This window comes from Nipponia nippon, unplaced genomic scaffold (genome assembly GCF_047370975.1).
Source record: "Nipponia nippon isolate SJK-2023a ecotype South Korea unplaced genomic scaffold, ASM4737097v1 scaffold_4, whole genome shotgun sequence".
NCBI classification, from domain to species: domain Eukaryota; kingdom Metazoa; phylum Chordata; class Aves; order Pelecaniformes; family Threskiornithidae; genus Nipponia; species Nipponia nippon.
Window position 1 is genome coordinate 100,507,935 of NW_028262358.1, and position 17,097 is coordinate 100,525,031.

At 42.7% G+C, this 17,097-nt stretch overlaps 1 protein-coding gene across 5 annotated transcripts in view; it reads left to right on the plus strand.

The window, feature by feature from the left end:
- ELOVL5 (ELOVL fatty acid elongase 5) overlaps positions 1 to 17,097 on the plus strand; it is a 39,271-nt gene that overhangs the window by 10,846 nt on the left and 11,328 nt on the right. For 3 of the 5 annotated variants that reach the window (XM_087775945.1, XM_087775946.1, XM_087775944.1), the window contains exons 2-3: positions 9,926 to 9,994; positions 11,922 to 12,109. In XM_087775945.1, coding sequence (XP_087632071.1) covers positions 9,937 to 9,994; positions 11,922 to 12,109 — 246 coding nt within the window. In that variant the 5' untranslated portion in view covers positions 9,926 to 9,936. Of the gene's footprint in view, positions 1 to 8,246; positions 8,470 to 9,925; positions 9,995 to 11,921; positions 12,110 to 17,097 lie in introns of those variants that run through there. The other 2 variants (XM_087775947.1, XM_087775948.1) reach the window with 2 other exon arrangements.

Below are 17,097 nucleotides of genomic sequence, written 5' to 3' on the forward strand. Positions count from 1 at the left end.
ATTTCATTTTGACCTTCTCTTAAGAGCTTTTTAGAATTATACTTTAAAAATTCTGCATCTTTCTTTTTGTCTATCTGTTTTATTTACCTTTCTTTTTACTACAGTCTTGGTTTCTTGCTGGGTGCAACGCGATGGCTTTGCTCAGCTTCAGTCTGGTAAGACCTCTTTGTCACCCACACTCCTGCCTTGTGCTGGTGCTTCTCCTGCAGTAAATCAGGTGGTGGGATGGACCCGGCTGAAAGCTGATCTGGTTTCGTTGCTTTTTTTGAGGCTACTTCAATTTCCCCCTGCTTCCCTCCACCCGGGCAGGGTGGAGGGTAGGGAAGGAACGAAAGCACCCATTGCAGCAGCGTCAAATCTGTTCTTGGTTGCTCCTGTTCACCCCACACGCCCTGGATATGGTTTTATAGCTATGGACGAGGCTGAATGGAGAAGTTGAAGTGAGGGTAAGGCGACGCGGTGGCTGTCAGCCTGAGCGTTACCGGTGGGCATGAGCTGGCACCATAACAGGCGTGAGCAGGAAAAATGCCTGTATGGAGGGGGGCTTCTCGTCTTTAGGAATGAGTAAGTTGCCAAAGACATTGTTTGAGAGAGACTTTGCACAAGCGGTGAGGCAGAGGAGGTATATCTGGTACCCCCTTCTCCAGGGGACTGCTGCCCTGTGGAGGATGGCATAGCTGCAGAGCAGGGGAGGAAACTTCTTGCCTGCTGCTTGTGTGGGTATTGGTTTGTCCCTGTATTTAAAGCAGATATAATACAGCAAATTACAGTACTGACCCTGCCTTTGCCTTTTGAAAGTGTGAAGCAAATGTAGTAAAACCTTCTGCACCTTGGCACTAAAGCTGGGGCTTCAGTCTAGCTGGGTTCTTTGCTGGAACAGGTTTTAATGGCAGTAGGATTTCCACTGCACCAGGAATTTGTTGCCTCTTATTGAAAGAAAAGAGTGGCTAAATTTTGGAGGAAACAGGCTTATTTTGCTGGAATTCCCTACATGACTTCTGCAGATGCCTGAATTTTTTATATTATGAGCTTGTAAAAAAACAGCTTGGCAGTTGCCAGGTGTGTGGACAGTGTGGGTTTTTTTTCCTCCAGTAGTCTGTTTAAAGTTCATAGAAGGAGTCAGTGATAAGATCACACCAAGCTTTACCACTACAATATTTCCTTTTTATTGGTTGGTTGGTCTTTCTCCCCTTAAAACAAAGAATAAAATACAAGAAATTACAGTAATTGCCTCCTGGAGCAGGGTCTTCTGATGAAGTAACATTTAGGAAAGTGCTGCCAATGTCATACCAAAGAAATGTACAAGTAGAAATGTTTTCTTTTCTAACCACACTAGAATTCAGTCATTATTTTCAGGGGCCTTTGTTACAGTGATGATTTGGTACCCCGAAACCTGCTGATTCTCGGCAGCGGTTGGTTTGGCACGGGTCTGGTGCAGGCAAGGATGTTCAGCTCCTCGGGACCCACCAGGCTTCTCAGCCCTGAGCTTCTGTAGCAGAAATGCCATCAGCTGGCCGTGTGGTTTTGGCAGCACTTCGTTTGCGGATGTGCTAATTGTTGTACAAGAAGGGAGAGGCAGGGGGATGATCTGACTGATGGATCTGTAAGAAATCTCCTTTCTCATCATTTTCAGCCCCTGTACCAGGGCATGTAGTCTTCACTCAATACTCCTAGGCAGGAAGAAAAGGTCAAAGTCTTGCCTTACATAGTGTTAACTTCTTTATCCTTTGGAAAGGAGATCAGATCTTCAAAGGTGGTTGCTTTTCTGAATGATGAGCCTACTATTTTTGTACTATTTTGAAGGCAGGGGGTTTAACAGGGTGCCTAGCAGCAGGGTTTTGTCCCGAGCAGCACGATGCCGTGGCGTAACAGTTGTACCTGGAATAATGTTTTTTTTCTTCTTTCCTCTTAATTCTCAGAATGGTGGGAAAAGCAACATTTTTGATACTTTCTTCTATTTAAAGCTAGCTGTCATTTGTACTTGCCTGACTTTTTTTTTTGTTGGTGTTAGTACTGTTCACTACGTATGGCTGTACTCTGTGGCATGATGTTTAGCATCTTAAAATGAAGGCACCAAGTATTGGTGCAGCTGCAGCCGTACAGGATTAACTCATGTCTCACAGGGGTACAGCAGGAAAATAGAAAAGTTTTAAGATTGACTTCTCGTAACACGGCTGGCCGTATGAAGAAATGGCAGCAAGGCAAGCTATGATGTGCATTTACAGTGTCAGTGTGCATCTTGTCTTCCTTTAGGTAAAGGTGTAGAAATTCACTTTTATTGAGGAATGTAACTAAATCCGTGTGTTACATGTGGTTTTTGTGCGTTAGGGCCCACCAGGGAATTTCACTTCTCCCATAGCAATCCAGGTGCTACCCCACGCTCATTGGAAATAAAAGCAAGCACACAAATAAATACTTAACATACTGTAACTTGCCTAAGGATGACTTGTTTGTGTGCTTTTTCAGTGTGATCTGGTTTCCCAAACACAAGTGGTCCTCCAAAAGGTATAATTTACCCATACGAACACAGGGTCGTAGCTGGAGATCTTAGCAGGGCATCTTAATTCAGGTTTTGTGTGCGCTGTTATCCCTGCACTAGCTGGTGTTGCATGGTGTAGCATTACCTTCGTGACTGTCACACTCAGCTTTCATGATCTTCCTCTAATTTCTCAGCTTTTTATTGGATTGCTGTATCTAGTCAGCACGTGAACCCCAGATAACCTTTTTATAGATAAACCTTTTTGACTGGATAGCTGTACACAGCCATTTCTTGCTTTGTATGGTGTTTCACATGTGCAGGAGAATTGTAGGTGCTTTTATGGGTCAGATAGCAAGCTTTCTATTATGTCAAGCTAATAAATGCAAAGAAGATAACCAAGAATTATAGATCGGTCCTATACTTCCAGTTTTATTCTTGAGATGTGCCTTGGGTTCAGACCTCGGCACAGCAGTGTTTTGGCAGGGGGAAGAGGCAGGCTGGTGGCAGATGCTCTCGGTGCTCAGACTTGCTGCGGCGGGGTGTTGGTGGAAATGAGGGTTCATGTGGTAGGACAGCCTCGCTTGTAACTCTTACCACCCCCACCCCCCCCCACTTCTTGCTTTTTAAATTTTAATATGCAATTATGAGATGTGCACATTTAAAAAAAAAAAAAAATTGAAGCTTACTGTCGTGAAGGTACACGGTACTCTTGAACTCTGCTGCTAGTAATGGTCATGCCAGACTGGGCTTCTCCGTCCTTTGGACCCATTGGCTGCGGTCTCATTGGCTCTGTTGTTAGAAAATGCAACCTTTTGACCAAGAAGGCTCATTAAAATATGCTTTGGGGACCATACCTTTATTTTTCTCTTGTGGAAGTAAAAAGTTGGTTTGAGTGAAGTGCACAAACAGAGATTAGAAGAGTCCCTTTATTGAAGGGGAGAAGAGGAGTTTTTCAGATCTTGCAGGTGGCACTTGAATAAGAGAAAGGAGACCCAAAATGAAAGCTGAAGTCCTTATGGCCCTCTGGACTTAGCTTTTGACTCCTTCATCTTCTCAGCTCTCTCTCTTTAGCTTCCCAGGCTTCCTCTGGCTAATTTGCCATTTTGAGCTACAGCTAGCAACATTTTCCCAATTGCAATACCAGCACAGCTTTTGAAAAAAGAGGGAGCTTCAGATTAAAACAGTAGCCGTTAATAAACACTCACATACTGCCTGGGGAGGAGGGCTTTGGAGCAAAGCTATATAGCAAATGCCGTGCTTTGGCTTTCCTTCCAAAAAAGTCAAGTTGTAGCTCTTGTGCCATGTACATATTCTCCCTGTTTCCATCTAACCTAGTTTGCTACAGATCTTCTCTACTGTTTCTTTGCCTTTAAAACAAAACAAAACAAAACAAAACAAAAAACAAACAACCACAAAAAAAAACCAAAAAACCAAAACAACCAGTTCTTTAACCCCTAGCTGGGAGTTGTCTGTGCAGTGTCCTTTCACATTTTATAGTTGCGTGCTATTACAAACACAGCAGTTGAATAAACCTGCATGCTTTGCCTTTTCTTCCTCCCTGTTTTATTTCTGTAAATACTTTTGCAATCTGCACTTTATTACTGTAACAGCACTGTGCTGTAAGCTGGCAGCAGTGAGGAAGTTTCCAGTATCGCAGTGCTGGGGTATGGGCACAGCGTACCCCCTCGAACATTTTTTTTTCCAGGAAAACGCATGCTGTTGCAAAAAACATTTTACCGCGGCGCTGAGGGATGCCAGATCTGCTGCTGCTAAGGGGGGCTGGATGCATGCTTCTGGGATGGAGAGGCAGTGGTGTACCATTTTCCTCCAATTCTTAGTACTTCCATGGGTGTATTGGTGTGGTTGCTTCCAACGTGCTCTTCCTGCTTGGCCATCACCCTTGGTGTTTTCCCTCTGGCTGAAGTTAGCCTGTGGCACAGCAAGAGCTGTTGGCTGCGAGGAGATGAAATGCATGTGAATGTCCTAATCCTACGACACTGAGATCCTAATTTGAGCTAGTTTAGATCTGCTGAAAATGTGAATAAAACTGCAAGGACCTATGATTTGTCTTAACTTGCCTATCTGAAGATTATTAGATTCTGGTTTAATGAGGTATTGAGCACAATTAGTTATTCCATTTTGCATATTCTTTCTTGTATTTGTTTCTGTTCCGTAAAATACTGTAATGACCGCAAGTGTGTATGTATGAAGGTAATCATTACTGAAGGATTTGGTGGAGTGGAATGACAGGAAAAATAATGGCATGAAATCATCCCCCTAGTTAACTGGCCAAAGTCTTCCTTTAGCCCCTGCATTTTCAAATGTTTTGAAATACTGTTGAGGTTAAACTGTTTTGAGACTAGCTTCTCTCCTTCGTTCTGCATTTTTTACACTTCCCTGAGCTTTATACAAGTCATTTATTTCTAAACTTCCTTATGGTGGTGCTGCCGGTGAGTGTGAAAGCTCAGCACTGTGGGTCCCAATGCGTCAGCGGCAGGCTGGAGGATTTGCCGCTGATGCAAGGTGGGCCAAAAATCTGCATCGCTTTGCTAGAGATACGGTTGTAAAATAAAGTTTAAAAATAGTTTCTTGCATTTTAACAAAACTAAAGTGCAAAATCCGCAGCACTGATGCTTCACCTGGTTTCCCATAAAATAAATGTACTTGCACTTTCAGATCAATATGGACTATGATTTATTATAAACTCCTTTTTATTGCTAATGTTAAGCACGCTTAGGACCTAAGAGGATATTCAAAAGGCAAAAAAAGGAAATCCGAGGTTGGCAGCAAGTTGAAAGGGAATACGTGCAAGGGGCAGTTAAGGCTTTGAAAGGAGAAACTGGGCAGCTTTGGAAAATGGACAGAAAATGGTTGTCCATGAAATGCTTTGATGATCGGTGCTGTCTTCCAGTTCTCAAGCAGCTGAGCATTTTCAATTCTAGTACATTTACAGAAGCAAACAGCAGCATGATTGTTGTGTTTCTGGACGAGGGATAGTTTGTACTTTTGGAGGAGGGAAAAGAGGAGTCACCTCTGCAGTGGCAGGGACTGGGAAACATCACTTTAACGAGAAAACGCAATTTAAGATTTCCAAAATCAAGTGCCTAAAATTAGGCTTCGAAGTCCTAATTTAAGAATGGAGAAAGTGGCTGTTTTCCAAGAAGGCTGAGCAGCCAGGCCTGACGACGCGTTGCTCCCAAAAGCCAGCACGATTATTTAGATGCCTATTTTGGGGATTTTTTTGGAACTCAAGTTCAGGCACTTAACAGATCCCAGTTTTCGCATTTGTTTCAGGGAATTCTCCAGCAGCAGGGTGAGAGCTGGAGAATCCTGCTGAAAGGGAGCAGGCTTTGAGCTTTCAGCCTAAAATGTTTTGTTGCTGCTGTTTGGTTTGCTTAAAAAGGGTGGCATGGGACGGGGGCAAACCGTTCTATTTTCGTACCTTATCTTTGCACCTGGAAACTGAAGTTACTCCAAGCAGAAACTCAAGAAACTGTTTAATATCTTCTTTAATATCTTCATCAATGATATAGTGGGATCAAGTGCACCCTCAGCAAGTTTGCAGATGACACCAAGCTGAGTGGTGCAGTTGACACGCCTGAGGGACGGGATGCCATCCAGAGGGACTTAGACAAGCTCGAGAAGTGGGCCCATGTGAACCTCATGAGGTTCAACAAGGACGAGTACAAGATCCTGCAGCTGGGTAAGGGCAATCCCTGCTATCAGTACAAGCTGGGGGATGAAGGGATTGAGAGCAGCCCTGAGGAGAAGGACTTGGGGGTACTGGTGGATGAAAAGCTGGACATGAGCCAGCCATGTGCACTTGCAGCCCAGAAAGCCAACTGTATGCTGGGCTGCATCAAAAGAAGCATGGCCAGCAGGTCAAGGGAGGTGATTCTGCCCCTCTGTCCTGGTGAGACCCCACCTGGAGTACTGCATCCAGCTCTGGGGTCCTCAGCACGGGAAGGACATGGACCTGTTGGAGACGGTCCAGAGGAGGGCCACAAAAACGATCAGAGGGATGGAGCACCTCTGCTATGAGGAAAGGCTGAGAGAGTTAGGGTTGTTCAGCCTGGAGAAGGCGGCTCCAGGGAGACCTTATTGCAGCCTTTCAGTACTTAAAGGGGGCTTATAAGAAAGATGGGGACAGACATTTTAGCAGTGCCTGTTGCAAGAGGACAAGTGGTAATGGTTTTAAACTAAAAGAGGGTAGATTCAGACTAGATATAAGGAAGAAATTTTTCATGATGAGGGTGGTGAAACACTGGAATAGGTTGCCCAAAGATGTGGTAGATGCCCCATCCCTGGAAACATTCAAGGTCAGACTGGATGGGGCTCTGAGCAACCTGATCTAGTTGTAGATGTCCCTGCCAATTGCAGGGGGGATGGACTAGATGACCTTTAAAGGTCCCTTCCAACCCAAACTATTCTATGATTCCATGAATAGTGCGCCTTGCTGTGGGATGACTTTTAGGTAAAGGAGCGTTGCTAGTGATCTGCTTGTGTATGTGGTCAGCTGCAGAATTTGCTTACTTTCAGTATTAGGAAACATGCCGATTATAGTGTTTCAAATGGCCACTGGTTTAATTTTTCTGGGAGTCGATGTTCCTCTGAATTGGGAAACTATTCTAATTAAAAAAGAACCCTTGTAGTTGCTGCCATTGAAGCAGTGTTTAATGTTGTGTGGCTGTTGGCAGGAGACTTGATGCATTTTCACATGACCCCCTCTGGAACAAAAGCAGATTGTTTCCCTCTGTTTTTCTGTTACACAAATGAGTTCCTTTTGAAACAATTTCTTTTTCTGCAAATTCTGGAAATCGACACCAGGAGTAGTTCTTCCTTCGCTGTGCCTTTTACAATCTGCTGTCTGATAAAGCTGGCACAAAAAGCTGCCTTGGGGTAGCAGCCCAAAAAAAGCTGAGACTTCTGCAGAAAGCCTCCTCCTCTTGAGGAATGAGCTTTTCGTCCAATTTTATGGAAGGGTTGAACATGGAGTTTCATTTCTTGCTGTCTTTGCTATAGCTAGGCAGAGTTTGTTTCTGCTTTCTTAGTTGTTTCATTTACATATCTGCATTTTCAGTGTCCAGCAAACAACAGTATATAGCAAGTCATTCTGAATTGAACTTTTTTTGTATATTTTTTGTATAACAACCCTTTGTTTTTGAAACAAACTCTCCCATCTGAAGTCTTCCTCTGCAAAAAGGGGAGTTGAAGTCAGGCGCAGATGCTGGGTTATTGGATGATGCAGTGCTGCATAACTAAATCAATTGGTACTGGATCAAAGGAGCGACAGACAAATTGAGTAAGTGGGGATTTCAAGCAACAAATGAATTATCCGCTGGGGAGTGCTTTTCCTGGCGATATTTAATAGCTGACAGATTAAAAAAAAAGGTGGGAAAAGAAAAAGAAGAGCTTGCTCTGGATAACTTTCTTTCTTCTCCTTGGAAATTATACACTCATTTCTCACAGTCTTCCTGATGTTCGTGCTTCTGGTAGCACAGAAGCACAGGCTTCTCAGTTCAATTTCCTTATTCCTAGGACACCAACGTGCCAGTGCTGTAGCCATTCACGCAAGCACTCACGGTTTGTGTGTCAGAGCTGCTGAGGTGACATAATAAGGTGCAAAAATGCACCTTCTTGTGAAGTGTGTACTTACTTGGGCTGGGCTTCTTCAGTCGGAAAATAAAACCGATATGAATCAGGACTGCAGAAGACTTTTAACAGTCCTGGTTATTTTAATCAAGCTCTTTTGTTTGTGCCTGGTGACCAGATTCTAGGGAAGTTTCTGTGCCTTTGTGTAGTCCAAAGCGGTACAAAGACTTGATGGACGTGGAGGGGAAAGTCCTCTTCTGCGCGTGTCCCCAGGAGCCCCCTGGGAAATGATGGGTTGGGCTTGGAGCCAGAAATCCTCGGCGAGCGCGTCAGCCTCCTGCCTGGAGCCCTGCGGTGGAAGGGATGTGGACTTACACAGAAGACCACGCGATGTAAATGCACGTATCCAAGCCTGTTGTGTTTTCTTGATCCCATGGGCCGTCGAAGCACGTTCGGGGGCCGGGCAGCTCCCAGTCTCCCGCTTTGGACTGGGGAGGGGACATCGTTTGCGTCCTGCTTGGCTTTTCTTGCTGGACTTGAAATAAATAGAGGTGTCAGTCCCAGATGACCAAAACCAGAGGACCTACTATTCGTTTTACTTGTGTACATCAGACATCCCCTAGAGGCAGGGTTTTCACAGGTGGGAGAGAGATGTTTCTTTAGCTAGAACTGAAGAAAGTAGAGATGAACTTTGTTGTTAGCAACGATGTATAAACTTGTGTAATCGTTTTGGTTTGCGCTGCGGATATGTTGACAGCTTATGTGTTGCTTACATTATTTCCCCATAACTAAAAATTGCTGTTAATATTAGTACTTCAGGGTGGGGGAGAAATACCAAGAAGTGAAAACTATCCTATTAAAAATGGATAAAATTATTTTACTGTAAGTTCAGTACAGTTCTGGATAGAAAAGAGGAAATTGGAAGGTTTTTTTTTTTTGTTTGGGTTGTTTTTTTTCTTAATCAAGAAGAAAATGACTTCCTCTTCTCTTGAGAACAGCTTCGTGTACAATTGTCCCTGCTCACGGAAAGTGTTGCTGTTTCTTTCCTGCTTTAACCTTAGGGCAGTACAGTGACTTACGTACCGCAGTAGATCTACCAGGTGCTACCAATAAATACTGTCCATGTGAGGAGCCAACAGATGATATTTGAATCACTCTACTGTACTGATGTTGGATGAGTTTTATCTAGTAATGCCTTACCAGAAAGCAGCTTCTGGAACTGGAGGTGCTCATGCCATGAACTGCAATGTTTTCTCCCTTGCCTCTGCAGCCTTCTCCATCATTTGGTGACTGTTGATCTCTTAGTTTTATAGGCTGTTAATCAGAGCTGTAATCAGTCACCTGTATGCAAAAGAGATAGCAGAGCCAGTTTTCACTTTTTTCCTTCCCTCCTCCTCCCCTGCTAGCATTGCCAGCTATTCAAGGCTCTTTGTTAAAAGCGCTTCATAGTATTTATTGGAGAATTTCAATGTTGCTGGCTTTCTCAAGGTCCAATCTTCCTCCTCCTCCTTCTCCTCCTGCTGGCAGAGGGATCTTGCAAGATGTCATCCTTTATTTGCACTTACAAAATACAGAATTAAAAGGAACTTCAGGTTAATCTGAACTCATGAATTTAAGCTTCTGTGTATCTAGATCCATGATTAAATAATTCAGTGGGAAATACTGCTCTTACACCAGTGGCTCTCCGAGACTAGAATAAGCTTTATATACTTTACGTGCTAGTAATGTCCAATATGTTGGCTGCAATTTTTGCATATTAGTATTTTCCTTGTTAAACCTCACAGATGGTATTCAGATGATTAAATTATTTTCGTGAGCTGAAGAACTAACTTTCTCCTCTTCTTTCTATTTCAGTAGTTTATAGAATGGAACTTCTGGATAAAACAATCAATAGCTACCTTGATGTTTGGCTTGGACCCAGAGGTAAGATTTGTCAAAAATTAAATACATAAATAAAACTGATATTAAAGTGCAGATACTAGAGCATAAGAAACAGCTTCCCTCTAACATCCTGATGTTGAGAAGTGACTACTTTCTTTAGTATCTGCAAAGCATCAAAATGTATGACTCTGTAATAAATAAAACAAGTCTTTTCAATGCTTCTGGTCTTTTGACCTGAGGAGCTGCTAATTTTTCAGCTATGACAATCATAGGTGCTGTTCTTAATATCAGTTAAGCTCGTGTTGTTAGTCTTAGTGAATGACTTCTCTCACTCAGGTCTTTGCCACCCTTTTTTTTTTGAGAATTTAATGATAGCTTTTATTTTTACAAAATCTTTCTTTAATTTGCATTTGAAGAAATAAAAATACTCTCGTTCTCATAACTAGAGCTGCTAAGGAATTTTTCACTCAAAATATCTGTAGTTTTTGGAACGCATTGCTTCTTTGAAACCATTCTTTTTAAAGAAACAATGGTTTTGGTAGGTTTTTCACTGGGAAAAAGTCTACAGGTGGAGAACAGCAATCCTGGTCAGCCCAAGGAAGGGAGAGGTAGTGGGACCGGGACAGGCCTCATGGTGAGGGCTTCCAGCCAGGGTAGGGATGGCCGTGTTCCACCTGGTCCCAACCAGGGGGGATTCAATGTCAGCATCCCGTATGGAGCGTGCACAGCAGTGCTGCTCAGTAGCATGTGCTTTCTTCCTCTGATTGCTTCAGTCACATCTTTTCTACCTCTTTCTTTGCCCCGGTGAAACTCCGGCGGTGGTGCTGCTTCCTCGCAGGACGAAGTCCACAGGAGGTGGAAGAAGCCTCTGAGCCTTCCAAGTGTGTTTTCTGTTTGCTGTTAGTAGCTCGGTGCCCTTGTTGCCCCCATCTTCATACTAAGCCCGTTTAAATTAGTCTGGATGTTCTGATTCAATTTATTGCATGTGTTGGCATATTTGCTGTGTCTTAAAAATAATGAACCATAAAGGTGGCAAATCCAAACAATTCCCTGGCTTTCTTAACTACTTCCCAACCTACATTTTAAGGCCTCATTTCTTACATTCAGGATCCATGTATGACTCCTTTGAAATGAAGTCAGGGCTGTGAATGCCAGCAATACTTGAATTGTTCATTTATGGTTTGGTAAACTTGGTTTCAGTCCTTTGGGCCAACTTTAGTGAGAGGAGTGAAATACCGTGATGTTGCTGGGTATGGACAGCACAGTTGTGGTTCAAAAGGATCATGCGCTTGTCCCACTGTTCCCCTGAAATCCTCTCCTTCGAGGTGGTTTATGTGCTTTTCCTGAGCGGTCAACCTGTTGCCAACCGGACTGGTTAGTCAGACTGGACTGACTGCTCTGTGTTTCATTGCTCATACAAGGACTCCAAAATTTAAACCTTTTGAGTAGCCCATACATAAGCCTAATTGGGCTAGTATTGATTAGAAAATAATGATCAGGATCATCCACCGATAACCACAAAGGATCTGCTTCACTCTTAGCTTTGCTGGCTCTGTGAGGAAATAAGGTGTGTACTATTGGGAAAGGTTGGTTTGAGAGAATAAGGGGGAGAGGGTCATTGAGGCTTTTCTTTATAATTTAAGCTCATCTCTGGTATTCAAGATGGACAACAATTCTGAATGGTAATGAGTATTTAAAAATAATAGCAGTAATAGTTTAAGAATATTTTTGCTATAGGAAGAGAATTATTTCTGCTTTCTTTAACAACTGTATAACTAAAATCTTGTTGTTTGTGAAGGTTGTTTGTAATTGGCAATGTGGCCCTTAATAAAAGGGTTTGCTGCTCTTCCTTTGTCTTTCTCCGGTATTCCAGCGCTAAAAGCATTTTGGGTACAGCTTTTTCTGGATGCATTGAACTCTTCCCCTTACAAAATCTAAGTGTTTGTATGTTTTTGTTTGTTTGTTTCAGACCCCAGAGTAAAAGGATGGCTTCTTCTGGAGAACTATACACCTACCTTTATCTTCTCAGTCTTGTACTTACTAATCGTATGGCTAGGACCAAAGTACATGCGGAATAAGCAACCATTCTCATGCAGGGGTATTCTAGTGGTCTACAACCTTGGACTTACACTACTTTCTCTGTATATGTTTTATGAGGTAGGAGAAAACGGGTTGGGTCGGGGTTATTTTGCAGTATCTGTTTTAATTATATTGGCTTATGTTGAAAATGATCTCTGAGGACAGTCCTCCTAAACCGGGGGAACCATCTGCAGAAATGTCGCAACTGTTCTTCAATGTCACTTCTCAGGGGAGAAAACCATAGTTGTAATGTGACCTCTAAGGATGGTATGAAACAAACCTTGCCTTAATCTTGCCTATGCTGACCTTGGTTAGCAATGTTTCAAATGCGCTTCTCTCGCTCTGTTCAAGTGAAGGCCTGATCTTTCAGCATGAACCTGGCTACTCCTTCAGTAACTCCTCCTTGCCTAGAAGTCATGCTCAACGTGATTGTGCTGGTGGATTGTACAAAGTATTTCACAGCAAAACTACGGCTTGATTTGGAGTGCAAAATGTGTTTTATTTAAATGGCTTTAATCATACACACACTCTTTGCATCTATTTCTGTAAGGCTGCAATAGCTTCTTTTGTATCCTCTTAGTTTTGCTGAAACAATGGCATCGACGCCGTTGTGATTCATCTGTTCCTTGGAAGATAAAATCTGAACGTACAGATATATTTCAAACTGGATTGGACTTTCTGTGGACTTATTTTCTTTCCTAACAAAACAAAGAAGGCAGTACAAAGTTTTCCACTTCCCAGAGAGCACTTTAGCTGTGTTTACTCAGAATTGTATGGTTTTTATTAAAGTGAAAATGAAGAACTATGGCAGTGTAAATAAGAATGTGGTCAGAAAATGATTGAGTGTGTGGCTTTAATGTACAGAATAGTCTGACTGGCTTCTAACCAAAAGCATTTCTCCTTTCTGTAAGGAGAGGTTTAATTTTCAACATGCGATTACAAGCTACAGCTAAAACTACTGGTCTTTTTTTTTCTTTCTTTCTTTTTTTCTTTGGCATTTGCTTAGAAGTATATGCAAGCTGTAATTCTGTAAGTTTGCAGTTAATTCTATAGTGTTTTACGAGGTGAGTGTTTAGATAGGAAGTGATTTAAATTTAAAGTTATTTCTCTTGTGTAGTGAATTGTGTAGTCAAAAATTACTGAGTTGAGTTATTAAGAATTTTGATACTTAATTCTTCAGGGGGAGCGGTTTTGGATTCAGCAGGCGCTTGGATCAACTTGTATTCTTGGTGTGCTTACATTTCTACCCTCCCTGTCAGGATATTATAATCCAGAAAAATTTGTGTGTTGACCTGTTTAATTTGTCTAAAAGTAGTGTTGCTGTGGACTTCATGTGCAACATCTGCATTATTTTATGCAGATACTATTTATAATTATATAATAATCTATTGTTTTAACCTCCAGTTATGTTATTGAGGATTTACAAGTGCAGACTTTTCTTCAGTTGTACGAAGTTTGGATAAAACTCTCGGGATAGCCCATCTTTTTTTTTCCTTGAATACTTGGAATAATACTCATAGTTTCCAAATGAAAATTACTGTAACATTTTGCCATGTTACAAAACCTGCTGATAAGTTTAAACAATAGAAAAGGTCTGAACTGTTGATCTTATAAATGCCTTTTTCTTGCTAACAATGTACTGGTTACCAAGAAAGGACTATTTATTGTATGCTGAAGAAGTCCTGATACTTGTTAAGTATGAATAAGCTGAATAGCTTTTATGTTGTGCAGGAATGAGACAACTAAAATACAGTGAATATTAAGGCTCCTCCTTCCAATATAGTGAAACACATTACATCCAAGTGAATATTGCTCTTAATGTAATGTTACCTATGTGAAGTGTTCATTGGTACTGTTGTAAATATACCTTCTCTTTATAAATGGGAATAACACGAAGCTGCAGTGTTATGAAGACTATTAAACTTATGATAGTTGCAACAAAATGTGTTTGACAGCACTTCCAAGCTAGATGTGAGGGCAAGCGATGTTCTGTAACAAGGGACTGATCCCATAAAAATGCTGCTAAGTAGAGAGCCATGCTGACATAACACCGCGCTGCTTGATGTTTGCAGGGAGAGAGCGGAAGGGCCGGGTGATAGGGAAAAAAATCGGCTTCCTGCACCTCCAGGTATGTTCTGTAGCTGTAGTGCCTCCGCAGTTACCTGTGTCAGTGCAAAGCAGGCAATACCCTTGCTCGGATCACATCAGTCGTGGAAATTTGACTTTGAAGGCTTAGCCGTACATCAGTAGCACTTTATAGTACACGTACTCACTTTTAAGATAAAATGGTGAAGAGCAGCACTCAAAAAAGAGATGTAATTCCCTGTTCTCTTCCTGTTTATCACTTTGAGTTTCAGCTGGATTGAACTTTTTTCAGTCCTAGTTTGAGGAAAGTCATAAAACATCATCACTTGTGAACTTGTTTAGTAGCCTATCTGAAAATAAGCTGCTTTAATAGCTTGCATACGATACACCTGAAACCCTGCTTTGGAATTTTTCCTGAGTTATAGCTGTGGTGGTTCGGGTCATGATTCATAGCATCACAGCTCAGTTTAAATATTATATGACCAAAACAAGATGTTAAAGTGAGGCATCCTCCCAACTAGGATGAGAGAGATGACCTACTTGCTTTTCTGACCTTTACATCTGAATGTTTGTATGCAATAATGTGGGGAAAAAGTTTTTGCATTGTAGGATTTGTGTAATTCTAATTATTGTGTACTTGTCCCATTTGATCTACTGATGTAATATAATATAACCTTATTTTAAAATCACTAGAAATCCTATACCTCTTATTTGGAATTCCTAAGATAGTAGTTTCTGTGTGTACTTGCTATAAATTATTTATTTGGGCATTTAATGACGAGGCTGGGTTCTGGGAGTAGCAGAACAGAGTAGTAGGCTGTGCTTGTCCCCGACAAAATAAAAGGCAAGGCAGACCTAGGGCAGCGGGAGAGGTTTCTCCAGGCTGACCTGTCGTTCTCATACACCACGAAGAGGGGATGCTCATCAGGGGCAAACAACCTTTGATTCTGTATAAATCTACAGTGCTTGGACTCTGAGGGGGAAGTAACACTCCTGTCTTGGGCAGAGGCAGCAAGGGGTGGCCTCCTGCATGGGGGAGAGGGTGTGTAGTGGGGTGGCTGGCAGAGGGGTTATAGGATATGGGTTGATCGCCTGCTGGCTGGCACGGCTGTGTCTGAAAGAGCCATGGGATTAGTTAGAGCAGCAGAGGCGGCGCTGCTTCCACTTGTGTCTCTGCTCTGCAGCAGGATCGCGAGTCGAGTTGTCTTTGCAACGCTGTGAGTAGGGCCCATGCCTCTCTATTTGAGTCTCGGCTGGGTAATTTGGCAAAGTAGGGAGCGTGCCAGGTACCCAGTTATATGGCATGCAGACCAATTTTGTTTTGGGGATGTTTGTTAGCAAAACTAGCCAAGTGATCTGGACCACCTGGACTTATATTTGAGAAAACTGGTCAGTGATGAAGGCTCACTCTCTTAAAAGCAATTGCTTTCCTGCCTTCTTTCTTCATCTGAAAAATTAATTTCCTACTGAATTAGCCTGAGAAAAGTCTCAGATTTTACTGGTGAGGGGGGTTTTGCATATGCTGTAGGAAAAGCATCCTAGGAGCGGCACCCTGTTGTAGGAAGGAGGGGACTCGGTGAAGAGATGCTATGGCACGTGAGCCATGGGAGGCAGCTCGCTGCCAGGCTGCTCTTTCCTCTCCCCTTTCTTTCTCTACAGGTCCCAAAGCCCTTATCTCTGTCCCAAGGTGATTGCATTCATGTAAAGATAAAATTTTGTATCTCTGCAGGCGTTGGCTTTCTTTGATCAGACATGTGAACTTCTGCTTTTTTTCACTTTTATCTATCTCTTTTTGGAAGCTTGTAAACCCATCACGCCTTGACAGCATGATGCAGTGCTGGGTCCCTAATCTGCCCCTCTCCAGCCAGTCTCAGACTTTGGTTTTATCACGAGAAAACAAAATCCTCCCCGGTAACGCCTCTCCTACAGCCCGGTCAGACTGGTGTTAGTGCGCTGGTTTATTTTGGTAGCAGAGTTTATAAAAGAAGCACATGCTATGGCATTTTAAAGAATTCAGCAACAGAATTACAAAATGAAAGCAACATAAAAAAAGAAAATTTCAAAGCCGGGGAAGGAAGTAAGAGTTGCTTGAGCACAAAAGCAACTTTGAGCTGCAGGGTTTTCCCCGGAGCCAAGGGACTTAACATTGACTTTGAGTACCATTTCAATTGGCTTATGAAGGAGCTGTCTCTTTTTGTGTCATTTAAAAATCGCGTACTTTGGTGGAAATGATTGTAGTCAGCCTTTTTGAGACAGGTTAGTTTCTCAAGAAAAGATCTGTCTGTGGTTGCGCATCAGCAATGCCGTTAGCAAGCCTGGGCTCCTGCCAACCTGAAGATGAAGGACTTCCTAGGAAAGGTGGGCAGGGAAAGGTTGTCTCGAGCCTGGGGTGGCTGAGGAGCCACCAGCCCGTCACTGGGAGGACAAGGAGTGCCGGGCGAGTTGAGACCTGCTGTAGGGTAGCTGTAAGGAGGGCTTAGAAACTCTGGCTCTCCTGGAAGCAGATCACAACAAGCATGAGCAATGACTTAAATGCACTAGCTGGCAGTTTATGACGCCTCTGTTTATTGCTTTCTAGGTGGCCCGTAAGCAGCTCCCCGGTGCTGTATGCCCAGCCCCGTGCGTAACAGACCCAGCTGGGAACCATTCGTGGTCAGGTGTCAGAGTGGCCCGTTGGTTTTGTTTTCTGAAGCCTTCCAGCATGTGCCGAAAGTATAGTGGGTGCAAGAAGTAGTGGTGTCAGGCAAAGGAGCAGCTGGCTGACTCGGAAAAAGGATTATCTCTGTGTACTATGTGTTGTACCAAGCAAGGTTTGTGGGCACCAGCAGCAGTTCATGGGCAACAGTAGCAGCTTTAAACTATTTAGTTCCTTCTGAAAAGGGAGGGATTAAATTGTTTTTGTAACTATACTATTTATATGATAGAAGATGTTACCATTTCCTACAAATATTGCTTTGCTTCTATCATTTAAAGCCCTGTGG